General features: G+C 40.8%; 1 protein-coding gene across 7 annotated transcripts in view; it reads right to left on the bottom strand.

Moving 5' to 3' along the window:
- Positions 1–26,014, bottom strand: part of usp54a (ubiquitin specific peptidase 54a) — a 146,084-nt gene that overhangs the window by 32,341 nt on the left and 87,729 nt on the right. For all 7 annotated transcript variants that reach the window (XM_080215844.1, XM_080215845.1, XM_080215846.1 and 4 more), the window contains exons 6-10: positions 25,661–25,743; positions 16,560–16,665; positions 7,181–7,327; positions 3,233–3,382; positions 1,703–1,868 (exon numbers count right to left, since the gene is read on the bottom strand). In XM_080215844.1, coding sequence (XP_080071970.1) covers positions 1,703–1,868; positions 3,233–3,382; positions 7,181–7,327; positions 16,560–16,665; positions 25,661–25,743 — 652 coding nt within the window. The remainder of the gene's footprint in view (positions 1–1,702; positions 1,869–3,232; positions 3,383–7,180; positions 7,328–16,559; positions 16,666–25,660; positions 25,744–26,014) is intronic.

Genomic DNA, 26,014 nt, shown 5'->3' with positions numbered 1-26,014 from the left:
TTTTTACAACAGTTAGGCACCAACGAATCAAGTCTTAATCTAAGCACAAGGCTTTCAAAATTAGCAACTTTCAAGGAAAATAGCTTCAAAACACAATTGCTACATGTTCACCTTTATCAGTAAAAGCAGGAAACCAAGAACTGTGCTTAACAAAAACACTTGATACAAACTTTCCCCAAACAAAATATATCTAAACAATATTAAATCCTTAATTCCATTATCAGCACTGGGAGATGGAAAAAATTACAAAAAGAATTGCAATAAACGTTTGTGTGCTTTGATTATGAATATATTGGTTGGAACAATGACTGAATATGACAAATGCAGGGGAACTAATGAGCAGAAATACAGCAACAACAACTCCCTTCTCCATATTCTCACCTCTCCCTACCTTTCAATTCCAAAACCTGCCATTCCAGAGAAACTAGCGACCCTCTTACTGTGGCCTCAACAACTAATGCCATGATCAGGCCTGATTCTACTATTAGTCAGTCAATGTTCTCTTGCGCACTTTCCTTTTGCTGAATCTCAGTCTAACCAAAAGTGTAATGGCAAACTGAAGTGCCACCTGAAATCTGCTACTACAGTTGAGAGTGGGGGATTAAAATTGTGCATCTCAGTAACACTGACACTGCATTTACTAATTTAACATTTCTAATGTTATTTTTCAATTTGTTCTCATGGCTCCACTAATGGCATTCTGAACAACTTTCAAAAAAAGGCACGAGAAAGTCTGGCACTAACTCTACACAGAAAGACTGCTCTCATTCTCACCAGCAAAACCTAATTTTTGGAATAAACATGAAGTTTCCAGAGGAAGTTGGTGAACATTTGGAATAACTGACCATTTCACAATAAATGAATATCAATTTCAAAACACAAAGGCTACATTAATACTTCAGTTTCTAGAATTAGTTCACAGAATAATAGGTCACTGATGGCAAGAACTGCATTTACTGCCCATGCCTATTTTCTCTTGACAACTTGGTGGTGAGCCACCTTCTTAAGCTGCTGCAGTCCATGTGCTGTAGGTATGTCTACAGTGTTGTTTGATAGGGAGTTCCTGGATTTTGATCCAGTGACAATGAAGGAATAGCAACTTACTTCAAGACGAAATGGTGAGCGATTTGGAAGGGAACCTGGAAATAAGACATAAGACATTCCAACAGACCCATTCCTCCATCTGGTCATGCTGAACCAAATGTAACTGGGGATTTTTTTTTAATCAATCAGAAATATTACAGCACAAAAGGGGGTCATTTAGCCTGTTGAATATGTACTGGCTCTCTGCCACATTAGTTTAACTAGTCCAACTGTTCGGTCTTTACCCTATAGCCCTGGAAATTTTGCCCCTTCAGCTGCTGATCCATTTCCCTTTTGAAAGCTCCCACCTACCAAAAAAATCTATCAGGCAATATATTCCAGATCCTAACCACCTGTTGCACAAAAACAATCTTGTGTCGTCTTTTGCTTTAAATTGGTGTCCTTTACTTGTTGACATTCCTGTCAATGAAAATAATTTCTCTTTATTGATCAAGATTTGTGATAGTTTGGAACACCTCTATCAAACCTCTTCTCAAATCTTTCTTCCCTGTGGAGAACAACCCCAAATTCTCCACCCTATCCATGGAACTGAAGTCTCAATCCCTGAATATTTACATGCACTCACTTTAAAGCCTTTAAAATAATAAGTCATAATTACCTGAATCCTCACTGTCATAACATGTTCTGCTGTACTGATGAGAATCTGCCAGGGGCAGATCTTGTATAGACACAGGAGTGCCTCTTGGATCTGCATACAAAAGGAGCAATGGCTGATAGTGGCTCTTAATGCATCTGGTCACTACGTCTTTCCATTTGGGTCCAATCTAAATTGAAAGTACAAAGAATTGCAACACTAGTATTGTTACTGTATTGCATTATTCACAAAACAGTTTCAACTTCTGTTACTCTGGCATTCATAATTTGAATACATCTAAAAACATGGCCTTCATAGAACTTAAATTGTACTGATCTTGTTATGTGTTAACCCATTTATGTTTGTGCGGGGTCAGGAAACTGGAGCAATTTACACTTTGCAACAATAGCAAACAATGCATTCATTCATTTCCATTGAGAAATACATTGATTAAACATGATTTCTCTTTCATAAAACAATGTTGACTGCCTGATTACCTTCAATTTTTCCAAAGTGTCCCACTATCTTTAATAATGGCTTCTTAACATTTTCCCTATGAATGATGTTTTGTGCTCTGTTCCTACCCCCACCCCTTTTGAATAAAGGAACAATATTTGCTATCTTCCAATCAAATGGAACCCTCCCAAATATAGAGAATTTTGGAAAATTAAAACCAACGCACTTACTATCTCATTAACCACTTCTTTCAAGACCTAAGCATGAAGTCCTTCCAGACCTGGGGATTTGTCAGCCCACAGACCCTACAATTTACTCAGTACCACTTAACTGGTGATTTTTATTTTTTGCCAGTTCCTCCCTTCTATTTCCTGATTTACAGCTATTTCTGGGAATTTACTTGTGTCCTCGAAGAAGACTAACGGAAGACTAAGACTAACGGACAGTGAAGACTAACGGAAATTAATTGGCCTGCCGTAGCCCTACTTTCCATTACCAGTTCCCCAGACACGCTTTCCATTGGTCCGGCCATCATACCGTTAACGGTTTTGTTATTTAAATAGCTGTAGAAACTCTTAGTAGCTAGTTTTGTGTTGTGCTTTAGACTTTCCCTCCTTATTAATCTTGTCATTCTTTGATGTTCTCTATATTCCATCCAATCTTCTGACCTGCCGGTCATCTTTGCACAAATATATGATTTTTCTTTAACTGTAATACAGTCATTAACTTTAAGTAACTATGGATGACAGGTCCTCCCCTTGGAATTTTTTTCTCGTTGGAATGTGTGCTGAGAAGCAGCTTCAGAATTGGTGGGGCGGGGCCGGGGGCACTGTGTGTGGTTGCCTTTCAGCAACATTCATTCAAACATGACTGTCTAAAACAGTTCAAACATCATTCTAAATCATATACAGGGGAAGCAAAGACATGAGCTAAGCGTAAGACAGCTGAAGACAAGGCTGTCAAGGTTCCTTTATTCATGCACTGAATGCAGTTATCCCCTACCCGGAGCTAAATCATCACTGAAATGTCAGTAATACCATGACTCAAACTAAAATACATCAATGCAAAATTGCAGCATTTTGGGTAAAGAATTCATACCTCTTTCACATGGGCATCATCAAAATACATCCATTTGCGAATCTTTGTTTGGAAGAAGAAGGTGGAATAGTGTTTACCATAGTAACACACCATCCCTACCAAATAGAGCTCTGTGTGTTTAGCTTTGTCATCTGTCACCCGATAAAACAGCTGTAAAATATAAAGAATATCCATAGGACCCAGATGAAATTGTAATGGACTACATCTAAAGCAGCTTTAGTTTACAAGGAAAAGAAATATCTGCATCAATCCTTGCTTCAGTTATTCTAACCTTTCAGAAAACAAAACGGCAAATCTCATCAACAAATGTACAAGATGAAACACTGATTAAATTATCTGGAATCAAACAACATTGTGCAAGTCAACCTTCCTATTTTAGAGGATAGCATGCTGAATTTGCTTGCAGTGTGACTTCATTGGAAACCACACTATGTTGCAACTACCAAGGCTCCTAAACATTCTGGAAGATACTCAAGGGGGTTTACAGGTCATTCATTAATGAGGGAATTTTAAGAGGAAAATTATTCATAGAATTGGAGGAAAAGTCCAAGAGGGACATAAACAAATTTTGTGGCTAATATTAAAGAGTTTCTACATTCTTTACCTTTTCCATCTCACTGTAGACTGGCCAAGAGCGAATTGTGATAGTCTCATATCATGAAAAAAAGCAACTCAAAAGAAAATCCACTTTACTGTTAATATCCATCAAGTTTGTCAGATATTTTTGGTTCAATATTGGTCAGACAAACTTGATCGATGAAGGTTTTAGACAATGGACTAAGACTACATTTACACAACAACTGGTGCGAAGTGATTTCAGTTTCTAATCTGAATGAAGTAGTACAAATATAGTTTGAGGCCTAGAACAAAAACTACAATTCATTTTTAAATTCAGTAAGAGTTTCATTTTTTGCTGTTTCCATAGGACTGAAATAATACACGATCATCAAGAGTGGAATGTGGAAAATAGGCTCAAATTGACAAGACAAGACAATTACTGAGAAGGAACATACAGTTACCATAACAAATGCTGGGACTGCTGAGTTATTTGGTCAGTTTCTGACTGATTTGATTTCTGCATTCCAGACTGTAATGCTACCACTTAGAAAAAAAATGCAATGCAATTAATGGATATTTCAAGACTTAATTAAAGCTTCAGATCTGTGTCAAATGTTTTAATAAGTAAAATGTCATTTAAAAAGAAAGCTGTAAGCTTTGCTGCTGCTAAGGTAACCAGCAAACAATTATTCCCATTTTCCAAACATGGAATTGAAACATGGCACAACATTGTAAAACAGCTTCACTTTCACGAAATCTAACCAAATCACAAATAAAATCCCCAGACTGACCCTCGCACAATAACAGTATTTTTAAATCTATAGTAGCAGAATTTGAGAACCACATCAGTACGCAACGTTTTACAGAATTCCTGCAGTGAATGCTGCCAAATGGCTGATGCAATAAATTAATTCAATATTTTTTACAATGATGAAAGCTTTCAACAAAATTAGCCTGGAACTTCTGTTGCCAAAACCTGCTCCAAGATGCAAAAAAAAAGTACAAAATAGGCTGCTGGTCAATAATCTCAAAGCTGATTTCCGCCATAAATACATTGTGTAAGAGCCAAAATAAAAACTCTTTCTTCAATCAAGAACACAGTCTAGCTTCGCATCTTTACTAACTCCCAATATTCTACTTATTCTATTATGTATGACCAGGATAACAAAGTTTTACAAAGGATAGTTCTCCACAAACCAGCTTGCAAAACTGTAAGCCAATTGATCTGTATTTGAAACAATGAGTGGTGAAAGAAGCAGCATTAATGCAAAATAAATAAACTGTATTACAACCAAAATCACATGGACACAAACTTGTTTTATGAGTACAATTGCTAACAGACTTTCTACGATCCAAAAATTATACTTGGTAAGTTTTAGCCTTTACAAAAATTAAATGTCGACAAAACACATCTTCAGCTAATAAATGAAAAATGGACAGTGTGGCTCTGTCTATCGTACACATTAAAACATAGGAGCAAGAATTGACCATTCAACCCATCAAGCCTGTTCTGTTATAACAAAGGGGCACAGTGGCACAGTAGTTAGCACTGCTGTCTCCGTGCCAGGGTCCCAGGTTCAATTCCGGCTTCGGTCACTGTCTGTGGGGAGTTTGCAAGTTCTCCCCACATCCGTGTGCATTTCCTCCGGTTTCCTCCCACAGTCCAAAGACGTACAGATTAGGTTCATTGGCCGTGCTAAATTGACCCATGCGTCAGGGGAATTAAATGCATGGGTTTCTGGGAAAAAGGGCCTGGGAGGGATTGTGGTTGGTACAGATTCGATGGGCCGAATGGCCTCCTTCTGTATCATAGGGATTCTATGATAAAGCAAGACACTGGATTCTGGAGATCTGAAATAAAAATTAAGTGTGAGGAAATTTCAGCAAGTCTGTCAGCATCTTCGCGAAGGAAGCAGTTCACATTTTGAATCCAATCTCTCTTTATTGGAACTCAAACCCAGTCCCAAAGAAAAGTCACACTGGGCTCAAAAGGTGAACACTGTTTCTCTCTCCATAGATGCTGCTAGACCTGCTGAGTTTTTTGAACACTTCCTAATTTTAGTCTTCTTCTGCTATTGTATTAGGTCCTGGTTCATCTCCATTTCCCTGTCTCTAACCCATATCCCCTGATATAATGACCCCAAAAAAAAAATCCAGTTGAACAGTCATCCATTCCTTTAAGGGAAAAGTTTCAGATTTCCACTACCCCTCTGAAAGTGCTTCCAGATTTCACTCCTAAAATTCCTAGATAAAATATTAAAGATTGTGCCCCTTGGTTTTGGATTTTCACACCAGTGGAAATGGCTTCTTGCTAGCTACTCACTCAAATACGTTTATCATCAAGTTAAAGATTTCAATCAGGTCATACCTGAATCTTTTAAACTCAAGTTTATGTAACCTGTCTTCCTCGTCTGTTCCAATTACTTTGTGAGCCTGTGCACTAGCTTACAATGGTTCCTTACAGTTCTAGTTTAATCATTCTGAAAACATTCCAATTTATCTTACTGAAGCCCATATTGAATTCTCTCACATTTCTCCACTCTGAACTCTACCCAATACAATTTTGTTCATTCACTTTGTCTCTATCTCTTTGTAACTTCATGTTCCCATCTATACAGCTTATTATGCCCCTTAGCCTAGAAGTACAAATTTTGACTCCTCCATCCATATGATGTAAAGCTGAGGCCTCAGTGCAGAATCCTGAGCAACACCACCTGTCGCATCCCTTCAAGCACAAAATATTCATTCTTCTCCCAAATCTTTTGTCTCCCACCTATGTATCAATCTACGTAAAAAAAAAATTGTATCCAGTTCTGTCTGCTTTCATTTTTGCTATCTCTTGTACAGGACCTTAACAAACATATTCTGGAAAGCCATTCAGGTAACCACTAAAGAACGTCCCCTGTCCACTTTGCTCTTGGTTTCAAGAAATCCAACAAGTTTAGGCAGATATGATATACCCATTATTAATCCAATTCAAGCACTCAGTTGCTGATAACTTCCAGTAACTAATCCCTCGTCCCTTCCATCCTCCTCCCCCCCCCAGCTGATGTTAAACTGATGGGTCTACTCTTCATAAATACAAGTATGCTATTCATAATTCTCCAATCAATCAAAAGGCACACTTCCTGAATCTGGAGACCTTAAGAAAATTTTGGCAAATTTTCTAATTCACTCACCAATTTGTTTTAAATTCTTTGGGGTGAAAATAATCAGATACTGGACATGTGCCTATCTTAAGTCCCATTATTTTCTCCTTTGCTTCAATTAAGTTCACCTGCTTGACCAGGTTTAGGTTCCTTGTTACTGCTGGTATTTTCTAAAAATGGATACAAAGTACTCAATGTTTTTCCTACATTGTCCAATAATAAACAATAATGACCATCTTACATCTCCTAGTTTGAGGCACGTTCCTAAGCTATGGATGACATCTTCAGCGAGATCAGAATGATCCGAGTCCCAGACCAGACCAATAGTGATTATCTCAGGAGAGTTCATCAACACTTTGCGGATTCTGATCTTCTCACCACAGTTGCTCTGTAAAGGAAATCAAAAGTTTTAAAAAAAAAGTTCCCTACATGATATCTATAAAACCAAAATAAACAAGAACAGCACAGAGTTTATGCAGTGCTCACTGTAAGCTTAACGTGAAGTTTCAGAGTCATAACTGACAGAAGGAATCCATTTAGCCCAATGAGTCCTTGCCGGCTCTCTGTAGAGCAATCCAAACAGTCCCATTTCCCCACTCTATTCCCATGGTCTCGCAGTTTATTTGCTTCAAACGTTCATCCAAATTCCCATTGATATCATTAATCGTCTCCACTTCCACCATTCTTGAAGACAACAGCTGCAGGCCATTATCACTCTGGGTAAAAATGCTTTTCCTCGCATCTCCACTTGCCATAACTTTGTTAAGACTCAGGAAAACGTTCTTGCTTTTCTATTGAAGCTGAAGATCCCATATACTTTGCTATTTACTTTCGCAATATTCCCTGTCCCCATCTTCAAAGATCTGGGCACATGAAACCTTGAGTCCCACTGCCTGATACATTAGAATGGTGCCATGAAGTCTAAATTACTGCCTATCCCTTCTGCCAAAATACATCATCTCATGCCTCTCTGTATTCAATTCTATTTGCCACTCGTTAGCCCATTCTGTTGGCCTATGTCCTGTTGCAATTATCTGAACACAAGAAACAGGAGTAGTAGACCATAACGCCCATCGAGCCTGCCCCATTTGAGATAATCATGAGGTTTAAACTTTCCCACCCGCATCCCATATCCCTCGATTCCCTGAGAGATCACAAAGCTGTCTATCCCAGCCTTAAAACTCATTCAATGATGAAATATTCATAATTAGTCAAGAATGATCCACATTCTAAAATATGTGCTGCTGATATTTAATTGACCAGGCCTGTATCTACTAGGAATGTCCTTATCCCCTTCTTCAATAGTTTTGTCAGCATCCTCTTCCTTAGTAAGACAGGTACAAAGTACTCATTACTGAGAGAGGCAAGGGAGGAAATTGCTGGGGCTTTGAGAAACGTTTGTATCTTCACTGGCTACAGGGGAGGTCATGGCGTGGAGATGCCAGTGTTGGACTGGGGTAAGCACAGCAAGATGTCTCACAGCACGAGGTTAAACTCCAACAAGTTTATTTGGCAGCACAAGCTTTCAGACTGCTGCTCCTTCATCAGGTGAGTAAGGAGCTATGTTCACAAACAGGGCATATAAAGACACAAACTCAATTTACAAGATATAGTGGTTGGAATGCGAGTCTTTACAGGTAATCAAATCTTAAAGGTAAATACAATGCAAGTGGAGAGAAGGTTAAGCACAGGTTAAAGAGGTGTGTATTGTCTCCAGCCAGGACAGTCAATGAGACTTTGCAAGCCAGGCAAGTTGTGTGGGGGGGGGGGGGGGGGGGGGGGGGGGTTACAGATAATGTGACATGAACCCAAGATCCTGGTTGAGGCCATCCTCATGTATGCAGAACTTGGCTGCAAAGCGATTCTGCACTGTGTGTCGTGAAGGCTGCCTTAGAGAACGCTTATCCGAAGATCAGAGGCTGAATGCCAGTGACTGCTGAAGTGTTCCCCAACAGGAAGAGAACACTCTTGCCTGGTTATTGTCAAGCGTTATTCATTCATCCGTTGTTGTAGCATCTGCACGGTCACTCTGGGCAGGAGTGTTCTCTTCCTATTGGGAAACACTTCAGCAATCACGGGCTTTTGGCCTCTGATCTATGCGTAAGCATTCTCCAAGGTGGCTTTATGACACATGACAACACAGAATCGCTGAGCAGAAACTGATAACCAAGCTCTGAACACATGGACGACCTCAATCAGGATCTTAGGTTCATGTCACACTATCTGCAAGCCCCACGACTTGCCTGGGCTTGCAAAATCTCACTAACTGTCCTGGCTGTAGACAATACACGCTTCTTTAACCTATGCTTAACCCTCTTCCCACTCACATTGTCTGTACCTTTAAGACTTGATGACCTGTAAAGACTCGCATTTCAACCATTATTTTGTAAAATGAGTTTGTGTCCTTATATGCCCTGTTTGTGAACACAGCTCCTCACTCACCTGACAAAGGAGCAGTGCTCTAAAAGCTTGTGCTACCAAATAAACCTGTTGGACTGCAACCTGGTATCATGAGACTATCTACTGTACAGGGGAGGTCCCAGAAGATTGCCGAATAGCCAATGTGTTTCCTTTGTTTAAGAAGGGTAGCGAGAATAATCCAGGTACTTCACAGGCCAGTGAACCTTACATCAGTGGTAGGAAATTATTGGAGAGGACTCAGACAGAATTTCTTCCCATTTGGAAATAATTAGACATATTAGCAAGAGGCAACATGGTTTTGTGAAGGGGAGATTGTATCTCACTAACTTGGTCGAGTTTTTTGAGGAAGTGATCAAAGATGATTGTTGAGGATAGGGCAATGGATGTTGTCTACATGGACTTCTGTGAGGCCTTTGACAAGGTCCCTCATGGCAGACTGCTGCAGAAGGTGAAGTTGCATGGGATCAGAGGTGAGCTGGCAAGGTGGCTATAGAATGGGCTTGGTCATAGAAGACAGAGAGTAGCAATGGAAGGGTGCCCTTCTGAATGGAGGGCTGTGACAAGAGATCAGTGCTGGGACCTTTGCTCTTTCTAACATACAAAAATGATTTGGAGGAAAATGTAACTGGTTTGATTATTACACTTGCGGATGACACAAAAGGTTGATAGATTTGCAGATGGTGATGAAGACCATCAGAGGATACAGCAGGATATAGATCAGTTGGAGACTAGGGCGGAGAGATGACAGATGGAGTTTAATCGGGACAAATGTGAGGTAATGCATTTTGGAAGGTCGACAGGATAGGAAATATACAATAAATGGCAGAACCCTTAAGAATATTGATAGGCAGAGGGATCTGGGTGTACAGGTACACAGGTCACTGAAAGTGGCAACGCAGGTAGAGAAAGCAGTCAAGAAGGCATACGGCATGCTTGCCTTCATCGGCCGGGGCACTGAGTTTAAAAATTGGCAAATCATGTTGCAGCTTTATAGAACCTTAGTTAGGCTGCATTTGGAATATAGGTGTTCAATTCTAGTTGCCATATTACCAGAAAGATGTGGAGGCTTTGGAGGGGGTACAGAAAAGATTTACCGGGAAGTTGCCTGGTACGGAGAGCATTAGTTATAAAGAGAGCTTGGAGAAACTTGGTTTGTCCTCACTAGAATGATGGAGGTTGAGGGGCGACCTGATAGAAGTCTACAAAATTATGAGAGGCATGGACAGAGTGGATAGTCAGGAGCTTTTTCCCAGGGTTGAAGAATCAAGTACGAGGGAAGCATTGGCATAAGGTGCAAGGGGCAAGATTTAAAGGAGATGTATGAGACAGGTTTTTTTGCACAGAGAATGATGGATGCCTGGAACTCGCTGCTGGGGAAGTAGTGGAAGCAGATACGTTAGTGACTTAAGGGGCATCCTGACAAATACATGAAGAGGATGGGAATAGGGGGATATGGTCCCTGGAAGAGTAGGGGCTTTCGGTAAGTCAGGTAGCATGATCAGTGCAGGCTTGATAGGCCAAAGGATCTGTTCCTGTGCTGTAATTTTCTTTGTACGTTTTCTGGCTTTGCTCTGTAGCTTAAAGCATTCTTTGCCCTCTTTGTCTTTAACAGGGCCAGCCTTGCCACTAACTAACTATCTGCTGACTCATTACGTGCTGGTAGATGATTTTTGGATTCCCTATGTTAACTGCTGTCACATTCTGATATTTGCACTTTGTCAGTCTTATTTTCCTCTTCACTTTCCTTCTCAATTTATCGTACTTGGTCTTATTCTCACTTGAAGAATTCACCTGACAGGCATCATGCGCCCTCTTTTTGTTTTATTATACTTCATCTCCCTCTTCATCCAATGGCCTTTAGTTCCCCTACCTTGTTGGAATGCACTCAGCATGTCTGTAAATTTCCTTGAAGATCACCCATTATTATTCTGTTCAAATATGAAACCTTCTTTATACAACAGTACAGCCTACAAACCCAAATGTGCTGTGTCAGCATAGACAGCTGCTGGTTCACTCCCACACTGTGCTTAGTTTCCAATTTCATTCATCTAAAGGAGGCATCTGGTGGAAACCAAGTATCTCTCACAACAATGGGGGAGAAAAAGAAGAGTTGACAATGAAGTAGCAGGACAGAGGTAGATGAGAGGAAGTTGCTCCAGGTGATTCCTTTGCACTCTCATCAGATTTAGTTTAAGTCAACATTAAAGTTACTGTAATAACATACTATTCAAACAACTGCAGTACATATAAATATCTTTTCTTCCTTTTACTAGTCTACTGAAGACGCAGTGAGCACAAAGACCAGAAAAGCACCAGGTTCAACTTTCAGCCTCAGCCAGGTCTACTGAATGTTGCAATAACGTTTATTGCCCAGCACAACGAAGGTGGTGGAAACTGGTCAGCAAGTAAAAATGACTATTAATCCCCATTCAGAGACTCATGGCTGATGGAGCTTTCAGCTGTTTGTGGGGGTGGTTGATCAAGAATCAATCTGACTACAAATTTTAATTAACTTAAAAAAATGTCAGCAGTGACTTACATTACAAGATTAGTATTATGAAAGCTTTGTGTGTGATTAAAATGGTACACTCGACCACTCTTCTCAGACTTCATAGAATAATTGAAAAATGTACTCAGCTGCAAAGCTGAAAATAATTTGTTACGCTGACTACATGTTGAAATGGAAAGACTATATTAGTAGAAGATCAAAAATACACTGGGCAGTCTCAAGTTTTGTTTGGTGTAACTGAGCAAAAGTTCAAAACATTGTTCATTGAATATTCATAAAATAAGCACAAAAACTTGCAATTTTCATTATAAAACTATTAATAACTGAAATGTACAGTTTCTGTTGAGCCAGCTACACTGACCAATAAGAGGACATTACTCATTGTGATATACTACATGCATGTTCAAAAGTAACGGATACAGTTGTCACATCTTTTAAGGCAGTCTTTCCAATTTCTAATTAACTACGGGCAAAGATCGATTACCAGTCAAGAGCAATAATAAGCTCAGCATCAATGCAATATATTCTGAATGCGAACTTCAGGATTCATCTTCCTGATGGGCAATTTGATGAATTTATTCACTCAGTTTGGAACACTATATTACAGTAGGTAACATTTAACTAATTTAATGCCTACAGGTCTGGTCAATAAAATATTCCCGTCTAATCAAACACTCACGAGGCTAATGTCAGGGGTAGGAAAGTTGCTGGAGTCCATTATCAAGAATTTCATTGCACGACATTTAAAAAGCAGTGGTATAATCAGATAAGAAGTCAGCATGGATTTACAAAAGGGAAATCATGCTTGACAAATCTACTGGAATTCTTTGGGGATGTAACTAGTAGAGTTGACAAGGGAGAAACTGGTGGATGTGGTTTATTTAGACTTTCAGAAGGCTTTTGACAAGGTCTCACATGGGGTTCCAGGTAATGTCTTTAGAGTATAAGAGCTGCCATCTAATGCTTCAGTTGTACAGAACGTTGGTTAGACCGCATTTGGAGTACTGCTTCCAGTTCTGGTCACCTTACTACCGGAAGGACGTGGAGACCCTGGAGAGGGTGCAGAGGAGGTTTACCAGGATGTTGCCTGGCATGGAAGGACTGAGTTACGAGGAAAGGTTGGAGAAACTGGGGCTCTTCTCCTTAGAAAGACAGAGATTAAGGGGGGATATGATAGAGGTATATAACATACTGAAGGGAATAGATAGAGTCAATAGTGGTAGGCTTTTCCCTAGATTGGGGACAATTACGAGAGGTCACGATCTAAGGGTGAGGGGGGAGAAGTATAATTTGGATATGAAAGGAAGGTTTTTCACGCAGAGGGTTGTGGGGGTATGGAACACGCTACCGAGTAGGGTGGTGGAGGCAGGCACGTTGGACTTGTTTAAGGTTTACTTAGATAGACACATGAGCGAAACAAGGATGGAGGGTTATAGTATAGGGTATTAAATAGGGTCAGAGCCTTGGGACGACACCGGAAATATAGTATTACATGTTAACGTTTTGTCTTTTTATTCCACAGGTGTCAGTCCACCTTGTTGTCAAACGAGGGGCATGCACACGGTGGGTCGTGCATGGGCTGCTCTTGGAGGTTCCGGGAGTGGCCTAGTACTTGGTGTCGTTGTGTGTGCTTAATCCTGGACCAGCAGACGGGCACCACAACAGCTCAGTGACTATCACTGCTAGCTGTGCAGATACATGGATTTGGGCCTGTGTCTGTGGGAGTTTGCGCATTCTCCCTGTGGTTGCGTGGGTTTCCTCCGGGCGCTCCGGTTTCCTCCCACACCCCAAAGATGTGCTGTTAGGCTGATTGGTGTACCAAACTGACACTATTCTCCCCTGAATCTGGCTACATTAGGGGTTCCACTCACATATACACAGGGCAGGGTAGGTGTAAGAAGATGCGGCGGCGTGGGCTCATTGGGCCGAAGGGCCTGTTTCCCGTGCTGGGTTGTTCTTTGTTTATGGACAGAAAGCTGGTTAGCAGACAGGAAGCAAAGAGTTGGAATTAATGAGTCATATTCTGATTGGCAGGCAGTGACTTGTGGGGTGCCGCAGAGATCTGTGCTAGGACCTCAACTGTTCATATTTTATATTAATGATTTGGATGAGGAAACTAAATATATTATATCCAAATTTGCAGATGATACAAAGTTGGGTGGAGGGCGAGGAAAAGGCAGAGATGATTCAGTGTGATTTGGACAGTTTGAGCAAGGGGGCATACGCATTGCAGATTCAGTATAATGTGGATAAACGTGAGATTATCCACTTTGGTAGAGAAAATAGAAAGGTGGATTATTATTTGAATGGATATAAATTGAGAGGGGTGCACCAGTCGCTGGAAGTAATTGCGCAGGTACAGCAGATAGTAAAAAAGGCAAATGTTTTGTTGGCCTTCATAGTGAGAGGATTTGAATTTAGGAATAGGGATATTATACTGCAGTTATATAGGGCTACAGTGAGGCCAACCTGGAGTACTGACTGCAGTTTTCGTGTCCCTTTTCTGAGCAAGGATGTTCTTGCGATAGAGTGAGTGCAGCGAATGTTTACCAGGCTGATTCCTGGGTTAGCAGTAATATGAGGAGAGGCTAAGTTGCTTACGTTTATATTTATTGGGGTCTAGAAGAGGGAGACAGTATCTTGTAGAAATTTATAAAATTCTAACAGGACTAGACAGGGTAGATTCAGAAAGAATGTTCCCGATGGTGGGGGATTCCAGAACTAGTGGTCATAGTCTGAGGATAAGGATTGAGGTGTGGATAAATATTTCACCTAGAGAGAGTGGTGAATCTGTAGAATTCACTACCACAAAAAGAAATTGCGGCTAAACTGTTGTGAGATTTCACAAAGGAATTAGATATAGCTTTAGGACTAAAGGGATCAAGGGATATGAGGAGGGGGGGGAAGAATCAGGCTATTGAATATGATCAGCCATGGTCATAACGAATGGTGGAGCATGCTCAAAAGGCCGAATGCCCTCCTCCTGCTGCTATTTTCTAAGTGTATTTCAAGCATCTAGATGAGTTGAAATGGCCACATTTTCAGTTGTTTTACCTGAAAATATTCTTGGAGCTGCTGTACACTGCTATTGATAAGGCTAGATACTGTCCTTCTCAACAATGAATTGTTTGTAGCATACACTCAGGATTAACATGATCTATGTACAGAGTTCAACTAATCAGCTTCTGTCAAGTTATGTCAATCTAAAATCAAATGGAGCAAAGGAAACTTCAGCAAATCTCAGAAAAATACTAACTATATCATAAGCACAATCTTTAATAATCAGAAAACAAAAGAGGGAAATCTTCAGTCATGGTCAATGAAAAGCCATTGCTTCTCAGCTTTACGGCTTCAGCATACTGGCTTGTTGCTAGGGAGAACAGCAACATTTCACAAGACAGTGCTGAAACTTAAATCAAGTTGAAACGAATCAACTACATTCTTATATTCAACACAATATAGGAGCAGACCCCAAATTAATCTTTAGTTAAGACTTTCAGGTACATTGGATGGATAGGGCAGCTAGGTGAAGCTAAAGCAATAGCTCCATATTTCATGTCTGTAGATGAAAAGTGGCATCAAATTCAACCTCAACTCGTCAGGGTTTTTAATCTTTTTGGGGGGAAGGGGGAGGTTATTAGTTCTTACAAAAATATGGCATTCTATTTACGCCTTTCAAAGTTAAACTGTGAATACGCCTTTAACTTATATGGATTTGTTGATTTACATTAAAATATTCATCCAAAGACAAACAATGTATTTTGCAAATGCACAAGGCACATAACATTTTAACAACAAATACTTGAACTGTGTTTATATCATGAAACCATTTCAATGATTTGAATAAGATTGAGAAGTATGCCACACTTTTTATTACCAGTGTTATTTGGGAGTCTGGTCAGGAGACAGAAACAAACTGCTTCCAGCCACTGAACTTCCCATATTCAACAATGAACTGTAGTCATTGAGATTCCACTTACATTCTCAAACCATCTCCAAAGGATGTAAGAATTACCATGGAGTTGGGCATTTCCAGCACAAAGGAACACCAATAAGTCATTAAGTTGCTTCTAAACAGGTTTCATAGTGGTGCGTTAATGACGCCAAAATACCGCAGTAGAGGCAAGAGACTTAGAAAACAAGTCTGAGAAAATGATTAAATTGCATCACAAAATTCTAATACTTTTATTTTCTGTTCAAAACTGTCCAATTTATTTCAATTTCAAAATTAGTTTTTTCTTGTACCTTTTCATCACAACTTATAGGTAAACACTGAACTTGCATGTCACCAGTGAATCTGCTAGCAGTTTGTACACACTGAAGAAATGCTGCATGGATATTCCCAGGCTAGGAATGTAGTATTCTGATCACTGCCCTATGCAGATCTTCCCCAACCAATGGGTTAGAACCGAGCAGCCAAATATCAAGTGGCGATTTTCAAACAAATTGTATAGAAACAAAGGAGCGCCTGCACAGTGACCGGACTGTTGTCAGGGTATTATTCAAACTACAACATGACAAACATTAATGCATTAGAGAATTGCTTTGCAGTAAAGCAGCTCTGTAAAATAATTGCATTATTAGATGATTTTCATCTCTTAAGGTGCGAAGTAAATGCACTCAATTGCAGTGATTCCTCTGTATTTAAATGATCACAGATAACGAGAAACAGGATTGAATAGACACACACCGGACAGTTCCTCAGATCACCCATTGTGCTTGCATTCTGCAGGAGCTCCCCAAACATGTCAGGCGTGGGTTTCTCACGTCTTTCCATCATACGGATTGCTTGATTACTGCACAAAAGGGACAAAACAGAAAGGAATTGGTTCCCATGAAAACCAACAAAGCTCCCACTCTGTCGGCATCCAACTGACAACTTCATCACTTATTTCTCCTGAATTAATAAAATTGCTGTTTGGTCATGTACAAGACTTTGCTATGTTATTCAAATTTAATTAGGTGCCTAAACAATTTCCTACGCAAGATAATTATGCACAACCCATCTTGATCATAATTGAGTTAGATGGCCATATTGTCCAAAGTATCTCTCACAATGTTTGAAAGCTTTGTTGGGAAACATTATCATGGCTTTTCCTTTAGGTTTGCACAATGAACTAAGATGTAACATTTAAATAGTGCACAAAACGCAGTTCACCCTTTACATCTTTCTAAAAGGCTCTCTAAAAGGTTTTATCTTTGAACATTATTTTGCCCCAAAACTATATACAATATAGTGGCACAGTGGCTAGCACTGCTGCCTCACAGCACCAGGGAGCCAGGTTCGATTCCAGCCTCAGGTCACTGCCTGCATGGAGTATGCACTTTCTTTCCATGTCTGCGTGGGTTTCGTCCAGGTGCTCCAGTTTCCTCTCTCAGTCCAAAAAAAATGCGCGAGTTAGTTTGATTGGCCATGCTAAAGTTGTCCCTCATGTCACGGGGATTAACAGGGTAAATGCATGGGGTTCTGGGAACAGGGCCTGGATGGGATTGTTGTTGGTACAAACTCAAAGGGCCGAATGGCATCTTTCTGTACTGTCGGGATTCTATGCCAAATTTATATTGAAGAAAAACATGTCAAAATCCTTTATACAGTGTCGTTAAAATCAATAATTACAATTTTCAGTATTCAGTAAGTTAAACATTTTCACAAGGCTATCTTTTGCAGAATAACAATGAGAAAAAACCTAAAATGAAGGTTTATTGTCAGGTGAAACCAAATCGTACGCTGTCCTATTTCAAGACAGCGCACAAACTGCAAAATATAACTTAATATCTCCCATCTCAGAACCATTTCCATCAGCAGTTCTGTAATCAAACAGTTTCCTTGGTAAAATTCTACATGCTTGTCTTTTTCTCAGATGACTTCAGCCACCCATCTAACTTATCTTGCAATCACCACATGTTCCGTTTCAATCACAGCTTCATGATTCTTGTGTAAAGAAGCATGATTATCCTGATCTCAGTCTTAAATCTCTTATTTAATCCTATATATATATGCCTCCTCATTCTAGACCCTTCAATCACTGGAAATAGTCTGTTTCTATCTATTTATATTAGACTTTCATAATTCTAAGCATATTCAATCATCCTATAATCTCTGTGAGCAAAACACAGCTCCAGTTTTGGACATCTTCATATTCATAGAATGCCTACGGTGCAGAAAGGCTGCACTGACTCTCCAAAAGAACATTCCACCTAGGCCCTCCCCTCCACCGTATCCATGTAACTCCACACGTTAACCAGGGTTAATCCACATAACCTATATATCTTTGGACTGTGGGAGGAAACCGGAGCACCCCAGAAGAAGCCTATGCAGGCAGAGGGAGAACATGTACTCTTTCTATTGCTTTGACATCCTTCCTAATGATGTGGCATCCAGGACTCCAAATTTTTATACAGGTATCAATTACATCTTGTATCGTTGATTTAATATTTCTTACCATTGGCTTCTATCTTAAAATGGCTTTACCCACTTGAGATGGTATTTTACATCAATATGCGTCACTCTCACAGTTATGAAATTGAATTCCATGCGTCACATTTTTGCCTTTTCCATCATCTTTCCAATATTTTTTATAACATCCTTTGGTTCTCAAAGTGGGTAGAACAACTGGACCATTTGTTTGTACCCCTCTATTCCCAGTCTGTTCATGTGGCAAAGTCTTAAACAAACCCTGCATGTCCGCCTCAACCACCTTGCTTGGCAGTGCATTCCAGGCCCCCATCACCCTCTGTGTAAAATACATCCCCCGATATCTGTGTTGAACCTTGCCTCCCTCACCTTGAACTTGTGACCCCTTATGTTTGTCACCTCCGACCTGGGACAAAGCTTCCCACTGTTCACCCTATCTGTGCCCTTCATAATTTTATACACTTCTATTAGGTTGCCCCTCATACTCCGTCTTTCCAGGGAGAACAACCCCAGTTTACCCAATCTCTCCTCATAGCTAAGACCCTCCATACCCAGGCAACATCCTGGTAAACCTTTTCTGTACTCTCTCCAAAGCCTCCACGTCCTTCTGGTAGTGTGGCAACCAGAACTGGATGCAGTATTCCAAATGTGGCCCTACCAACGTTCTATATAGCTGCAACATCTTATGCCAACTTGTATACTCTATACCCTGACCAATAAAGGCAAGCATACCATATGCCTTCTTCACCACCCTCTCCACCTGTGCTGCCACCTTTAAGGATCTGTGGGCTTGTACCCCCAGGTCCCTCTGTGTGTCTATACTCCTGATGGTTCTGCCATTTATTGTATAGCTTCCCCGTACATTAGATCTACCAAAATGCATCACTTTGCATTTATCTGGATTAAATTCCATCTGCCATTTCTCAGCCAAATCTACCAGCCTATATACTGCTGTATTCTCTGAATGTTCATCACCATCCGTAACTCCAGCAATCTTTGTGTCGTCCGCAAACTTACTGATCACACCAGCTACATCTTCTTTCAAATCATTTGTATATATATCACAAACAGCAGAGGTCCCAGTACAGAGCCCTGTGGAACACCACTAGTCATGATGTGGGTATGCCGGCGTTGGACTGGCGTAAACACAGTAAAAAGTCTGACAACACCAGGTTTTAGTCCAACCTATTTATTTGATAATATACTCACTAGCTTTCGGGTTAGCCTCTTCGTCAGGTGAACTCTCCATTCACCTGACGAAGAGGCTAACCCGAAAGCTAGTGAGTATATTATCAAATAAATAGGTTGGACTAAAACCTGGTGTTGTCAGACTTTTTACTGTGAACACCACTAGTCACAGATCTCCAACTGGAAAAGACCCCCCCCCCACCCACTGCTACCCTCTGTCTTCTATGGCCAAGTCAGTTCTCCATCCTTCTAGCTAGCTTATCTTTATCCCGTGAGATTTAACCTTTTGCACCAGCCTGCCATGAGGAACCTTGTCAAACGCCACAAAATCCATATAGACCACATCCACGGCGCTTCCCTCGTCAATTGTTTTTATCACCTCCTCAAAAAACTCAACCAAATTTGTGAGGCGTGACCTCCCTCGTACAAAACCACGCTGTCTATCGCTAATGACATTATTCAGTTCTAAATGTGCATATATCCTATCTCTTCATATTCTTCAACAATTTCCCGACCACGGACTTCAAGCTCACCGACCTATAATTAGCTAGGTTATCCTTGCTACCCTCCTTAAATAACGGGACCACATTTGCTATCCTCCAATCCTCTGGGGCCTTAACTGTGTAAAAAGTCTGACAACACCAGGTTTTAGTCCAACCGATTTATTTGATAGTAAACTCACAAGCTTTCGGGTTAGCCCCTTCGTCAGGTGAATGGCGAGTTCTGGCCTCAGACAAAGCATATAAAGCACAGACAGTTTAGAGATTACTGATTAGAATGCGAATCTTTACACCTAACCTGCTGTTCAAGTCCTGAAATGGCTGACAATGTGTGTGGAAGGAGCACTGATCACAGGTTAAAGAGAGGTATATTGTCTCCAGACAGTACAGTAAGTGAGGTTTTGCAAACCCAGGCAAGTCACGGGGGTTACAGATAGTGCGACATGAACCCCAGATCCCTGTTGAGACCGTCCTTATGTGTGCGGAACTTGGCTATCAGTCTCTGTTCAGCGACTCTGCGCTGTCGTGTGTCGTGAAGGCCGCCTTGGAGAATGCTTACCCGAAGGTCAGAGGCTGAATGCCCGTGACCACTGAAGTGTTCGCCAACAGGAAGGGAACAGTCTTGCCTGGTGATTGTTGAGCGATACGAACATCGCTCGACAATCACCAGGCAAGACTGTTCCCTTCCTGTTGGCGAACACTTCAGTGGTCACGGGCATTCAGCCTCTGACCTTCGGGTAAGCATTCTCCAAGGCGGCCTTCACGACACACGACAGCGCAGGGTCGCTGAACAGAGACTGATAACCAAGTTCCGCACACATGAGGACGGTCTCAACAGGGATCTGGGGTTCATGTCGCACTATCTGTAACCCCCGTGACTTGCCTGGGTTTGCAAAACCTCACTTACTGTACTGTCTGGAGACAATATACACCTCTCTTTAACCTGTGATCAGTGCTCCTTCCACACACATTGTCAGCCATTTCAGGACTTGAACAGCAGGTTAGGTGTAAAGATTCGCATTCTAATCAGTAATCTCAAAACGTCTGTGCTTTATATGCTCTGTCTGAGGCCAGAACTCTCCATTCACCTGACGAAGGGGCTAACCCGAAAGCTTGTGAGTTTACTATCAAATAAATCGGTTGGACTAAAACCTGGTGTTGTCAGACTTTTTACTGTGTTTACCCCAGTCCAACGCCGGCATATCCACACCTTAACTGTGTCCAGTGAAGAGACAAAGATTTCTGTTAGAGGCCCAGCAATTTCATCTCATCTCCCTGAGCAGTCTAGGATAGATGCCATCAGGCCCTAGGGATTTGTCTGTCTTAATGTTTCCTAAAAAAAACCTAACACTTCCTCCCTTGTCATTGAGATTTTTTCCAACAGGTCAACACATCCCTCTGAGTCAACATGTCCCTCTCCTTTGTGAATACTGATGCAAAGTATTTGTTTAGGATCTCACCTACTTCCTTGGGTTCTAAGCATAATTCCCCTCCTTTGTCCCTGAGGGGTCTGATTCTTTCCCTGACAACCCTCTTGTTTCTAACGTATGTATAAAAATGTCTTAGGATTCTCCTTAATCCTGTCTGCCAAGGACATTTCGTGACCCCTTTTTGCCCTTCTAACTCCCTGTTTGAGTTCTTTTCTACTTTCTCTGTATTCCTCCAGCACTCCATCTGTTTTTAGCTGCCTGGACCTTACGTATGCCTCTTCTTTCTTTTTGATTGGACCCACAATTTCACTGGTTATCCACAGCTCTCAAATCCTACCTTTCCTATCCTTCTTTTTATAGGCACATGTATGTCTCTATAAGATCCCCCCTCAACCTTCTAAACGCCAATGAGTACAGGCCCAGTCTACTCAATCTCTCCTCATAAGCCAACCCCCTCATCTCCGGAATTAACCTGGTGAACCTTCTCTGCAACCCCTCCAAAGCCAATATATCCTTTCTTAAATAAGAGGACCAAAATTGTACACAGTACTCCAGGTGTAGCCTCACGAGTACCCTGTACAATTGCAGCAAGACCTCCCTACTTTTATATTCCATCCCTCTTGCGATAAAGGCCAACATTCCATTTGCCTTCTTGATCACCTGCTGCACCTGCAAACAGAGTTTTTGTGATTCATGCACAAAGACCCCCAGGTCCCTCTGCTCAGTAGCACGTTGTAATTTTTCATCATTTAAATAATGGTCCATTTTACTATTATTCCTTTCAAAGTGGATAGCCTCACACTTATCAACGTTATACGCCATCTGCCAGATTCTTGCCCACTCACTTAGCCAAACCAAATCTCTCTGCAGACTTTGCTCTTCTTCCACGCAATTTGCATTCCCACTCAGAGGTGGGGTACCAATAGACAATCATGTCCACTGCACACTAACTGATCTTAACTTTAATTCTCCAGTTTCCTTGCTTCTAACCATTATAAAATCCAATTTCCTCCTGACCACAAAATTCTTTAACCTCCAAGAAGTCTAAAGGTCCATATCATCCACTACGATTACATATCCTCCATCCAGTATATCTGTCACTTCCTCAAATAATTTAATCAAGCTGGTCAAGCATGAACATCCTTTCAGCAATTCATGCCGGCTCCTTCTAAAATATTACCTTTTCATTAAAATACTTTGTAATTTCATCTTAAAGATTCCATTTTTACCACACATCAGGTTAGTTGATTCTGTAAAGTAATCCCATTGGCAGCTTCCAAGTCTTCCACTCTGTGGACTTGAGGCCATTCAAAACTCTGTTACCCATGTCCTAATGTGAACGAAGACCAGTTGAAAAATTACTCCTGCTCCCCAAAAAGCCTTTCTTCTGAAAATATTGCACAATCATGGGCAGTATCTATTAACACAACATGATAGAAGCTGAAGGCGGGAATTCAGCCTCTCGAGCCTGCTCCATCATTCAAGGCTGATCTGATTGTGGTCTCAACTTTCTTGCCTGCACCCCATAATCTTTGATCTCTTGCAGATCAAAAATCCGTCTAAGCCAGTCAGAAACATATTCAAATAACAATTTCCACTGCTCCCTGGGGTAAAAAATGTCAAAGATTAACAATCCCCTCTCTCGTTCATTTTCCTTCATCACAAATGGTTCCATATGACAGTTAACAACTCTAATTGTGGAATGTAGAAACATAGAAAAGGAACAAACAAGCCCTTCAGCCCACAAGTTGCGCCAAACATGTCCCTACCTACTAGGCTTACCTATAACTATCTTACTAAGTTCCACGTACTTATCCAAAAGTCTCTTAAAAGACCCTGTCGAATCCGCCTCCACCACCACTACCGGCAGCCGATTCCACGCACCCACCACCCTCAGTGAAAAACTTACCTCTAACATCTCCTCTGTACCTCTCCCCAGCACCCTAAGCCTGTGTCCTGTTGTGCCAACCATTTCAGCCCTGGGAAAAAGCTTTTGAGAATCCATTCAATCAATACCTCTCAATATCCTATACACCTCTATCAGGTCACCCCTCATCCTTCATCTTTCCAAGGAGAAAAGACCGAGCTCTCTCAACCTATCCTCATAAGACATGCCACCTATCCAGGTAACATCCTTATAAATCTCCTCTGCACCCTTTCTACGGCTTCCACATGCTTTCTGTAATGAGACAACCAGAACTGAGCACAGTACTCCAAGTGGGGTCTAACCAAGATCTTGTTGCAGCTGCAACATTATCTCCCGGCTCCTAAACTCAATTCCTCGATTGATGAATGCCAGTACACCATACACCTTCTTAACTACAGCCTCTACTTGCGCAGCTGCTTTGAGCATCCCATGAACCCGAACCCCAAGATCCTTCTAATCTTCCACACTGCCAAGAGTCTTACCCTTAATATTATATTCCGTCATCCTATTTGACCTGCCAAAATGAATCACCACACACTTATCTAGGTTGAAGTCCATCTGCCACTTCTCTGCCCAGTCTTGCATCCTATCAATGACTCGTTGCAACTTCTGACATCCCTCCGCACTATCCACAATACCTCCAACCTTTGTGTCATCAGCAAACTTACCAACCCATCCCTCCACTTCCTCATCCAGGTCATTTATAAAAATCACAAACAGCAAAGGCCCCAGAACAGATCCCTGGGGCACTCCACTGGTGACCGACCTCCATGCAGAAAAAGACCCATCTACAACCACTCTTTGCCTTGTGTGGGCAAGCCAGTTCTGAATCCACAAAGCAATGTCCCCTTGGATCCCCTGCCCCCTCACTTTCTCAATAAGCCTGACATGGTGCACCTTATCAAATGCCTTGCTGAAGTCCACATAAACTACATCTACTGGTTTTCCTTTGTCAATGTGTTTAGACACATTCTCAAAAAATTCAATCAGGCTCATAAGGCATGATCTGCCTTTGACAAAGCCGTGCTGACTATTCTTGATCATACTATACCTCTCCAAATGTTCATAAATCCTGCCTGTCAGGATCTTCTCCATCAACTTACCAACCACTGAGGTTAGACTCACTGGTCTATAATTTCCTGGGCTATCTCTTCTCCCTTTTTTGAATAAAGGAATCACATCCGCAATCCAGGAACCACATCCACAATATTTTACAGCTCCTTTAATACAAGATTCTTTCCTCATACTATCTCCTTGTCAACCATACTGACTTTGACAACCCCATTTGTTTCTTCTCTTATTTTTAAATCATGCCTGTATTACATGCACTTCAATCTTATGTTTAATTAGTCTTTATTTGTTCAAGATATCCTAAACGTTTACTCCTTTTGTTTTGGGATGAAATGATTCACCTTGAACCTGATCGCTTACAATCTCATTTTTAGAAATTCACTGGGTTGATTTACAATCCTTTCCGCCAATTTATCCTTTCACCACACCTCAAAAAGCTCAACTTTCCCAAACCTGCCATATTCCAATTGGTGCACTTGTTTCTCACTTCTCACTATTTCTCTTCCTCACTATTTGTGCCTTAAACTTATCATATTGTGATCACCACTCTCGAGTTTCTTCTGCACTTTTAACTCATATCTACTGGAATTATTAACTTGATCTGGCAATGGCTCTTCCTCTGCAGGCAAACTGGCATACTGTTCAAGTAAGGCACCGTGTACTCTTTTTAGAAATTCCTTTCTCCTCCATTTCCTCTTTTGGAGGACTTCACCATCTTTTGAACACAATGCTATTTTAGTTATGCATCGAGAGTAAAGTGCAAGAGATGCTACATAACAGTGAGAAACTAAAGATTTTATTAGAGTAAAGTTGCCAGCATTTCAAAGGCACTCCTTATTCAGAGGCTCTTCAGCATCCTGCCAAAACGTAGCAGAAATGCTGCAACGTTTAAAATTAGATAAGTTGTTTTTTCAGCAGCAAGAAGCATTCTCCAGTAACTGCAGCATTTTAAAACATTTACTACAATTTGTCTTTTGTATTTTGGATTGTCATCTTCCATTAAGAGTTGAGCAGACTCTGAAACCTGTCAGTTTTTACTCCAATACATAAATCTGTTTAAAGTCAAATGTTCGTAGTTTCAGTATTTGAAATTGTAAAGAGAGTGGCCCGATTTCTCAAATTGTCAACAAGGAATGTAACATACTACTTAGCAAGCTTCTTCATTTTTCATAACATTCTAGCTCTTTTAGAATCTTCATGCATGAGAAAGTCACTGCATAAAACTCAAGGTTAGTGCAATTATTTTTAGTAATGGCTTACCACAATGCTGTTGTGGAAATGTAGTTCACCATTTGGATAAAAGGCAACGGATCAGATGTTGCGCCACAGCTGGTACAAACGCACTGCAAGAAAGAATTGTTCTGTACAGTCTATCAAAGAGGACGAACTTACTACTAAGTTTCCAATCTAACTGTTCAGTTTTCATACATCACGGCAGGTGTCACAACAGTAGAAGGTCCTTGCTGAATATTGGAATATTATTTACAGGATTTTAAAAACTGGCTATGGTTTATGGAGACAATTACATTCAACATTAAGCAAAAGTGAAGGCTTCCAATTTCAGTTCATACTTAATAAATTGCACTGCACATACACAACCTATAATTTGGGGAA

The sequence above is a fragment of the Carcharhinus amblyrhynchos genome, chromosome 31 (genome assembly GCF_965287045.1).
Source record: "Carcharhinus amblyrhynchos chromosome 31, sCarAmb.v2.hapA, whole genome shotgun sequence".
Lineage (NCBI taxonomy): Eukaryota > Metazoa > Chordata > Chondrichthyes > Carcharhiniformes > Carcharhinidae > Carcharhinus > Carcharhinus amblyrhynchos.
The sequence above is the reverse complement of the archived record's forward strand: the minus strand, read 5'-3'. Positions and strand labels throughout refer to the sequence as shown.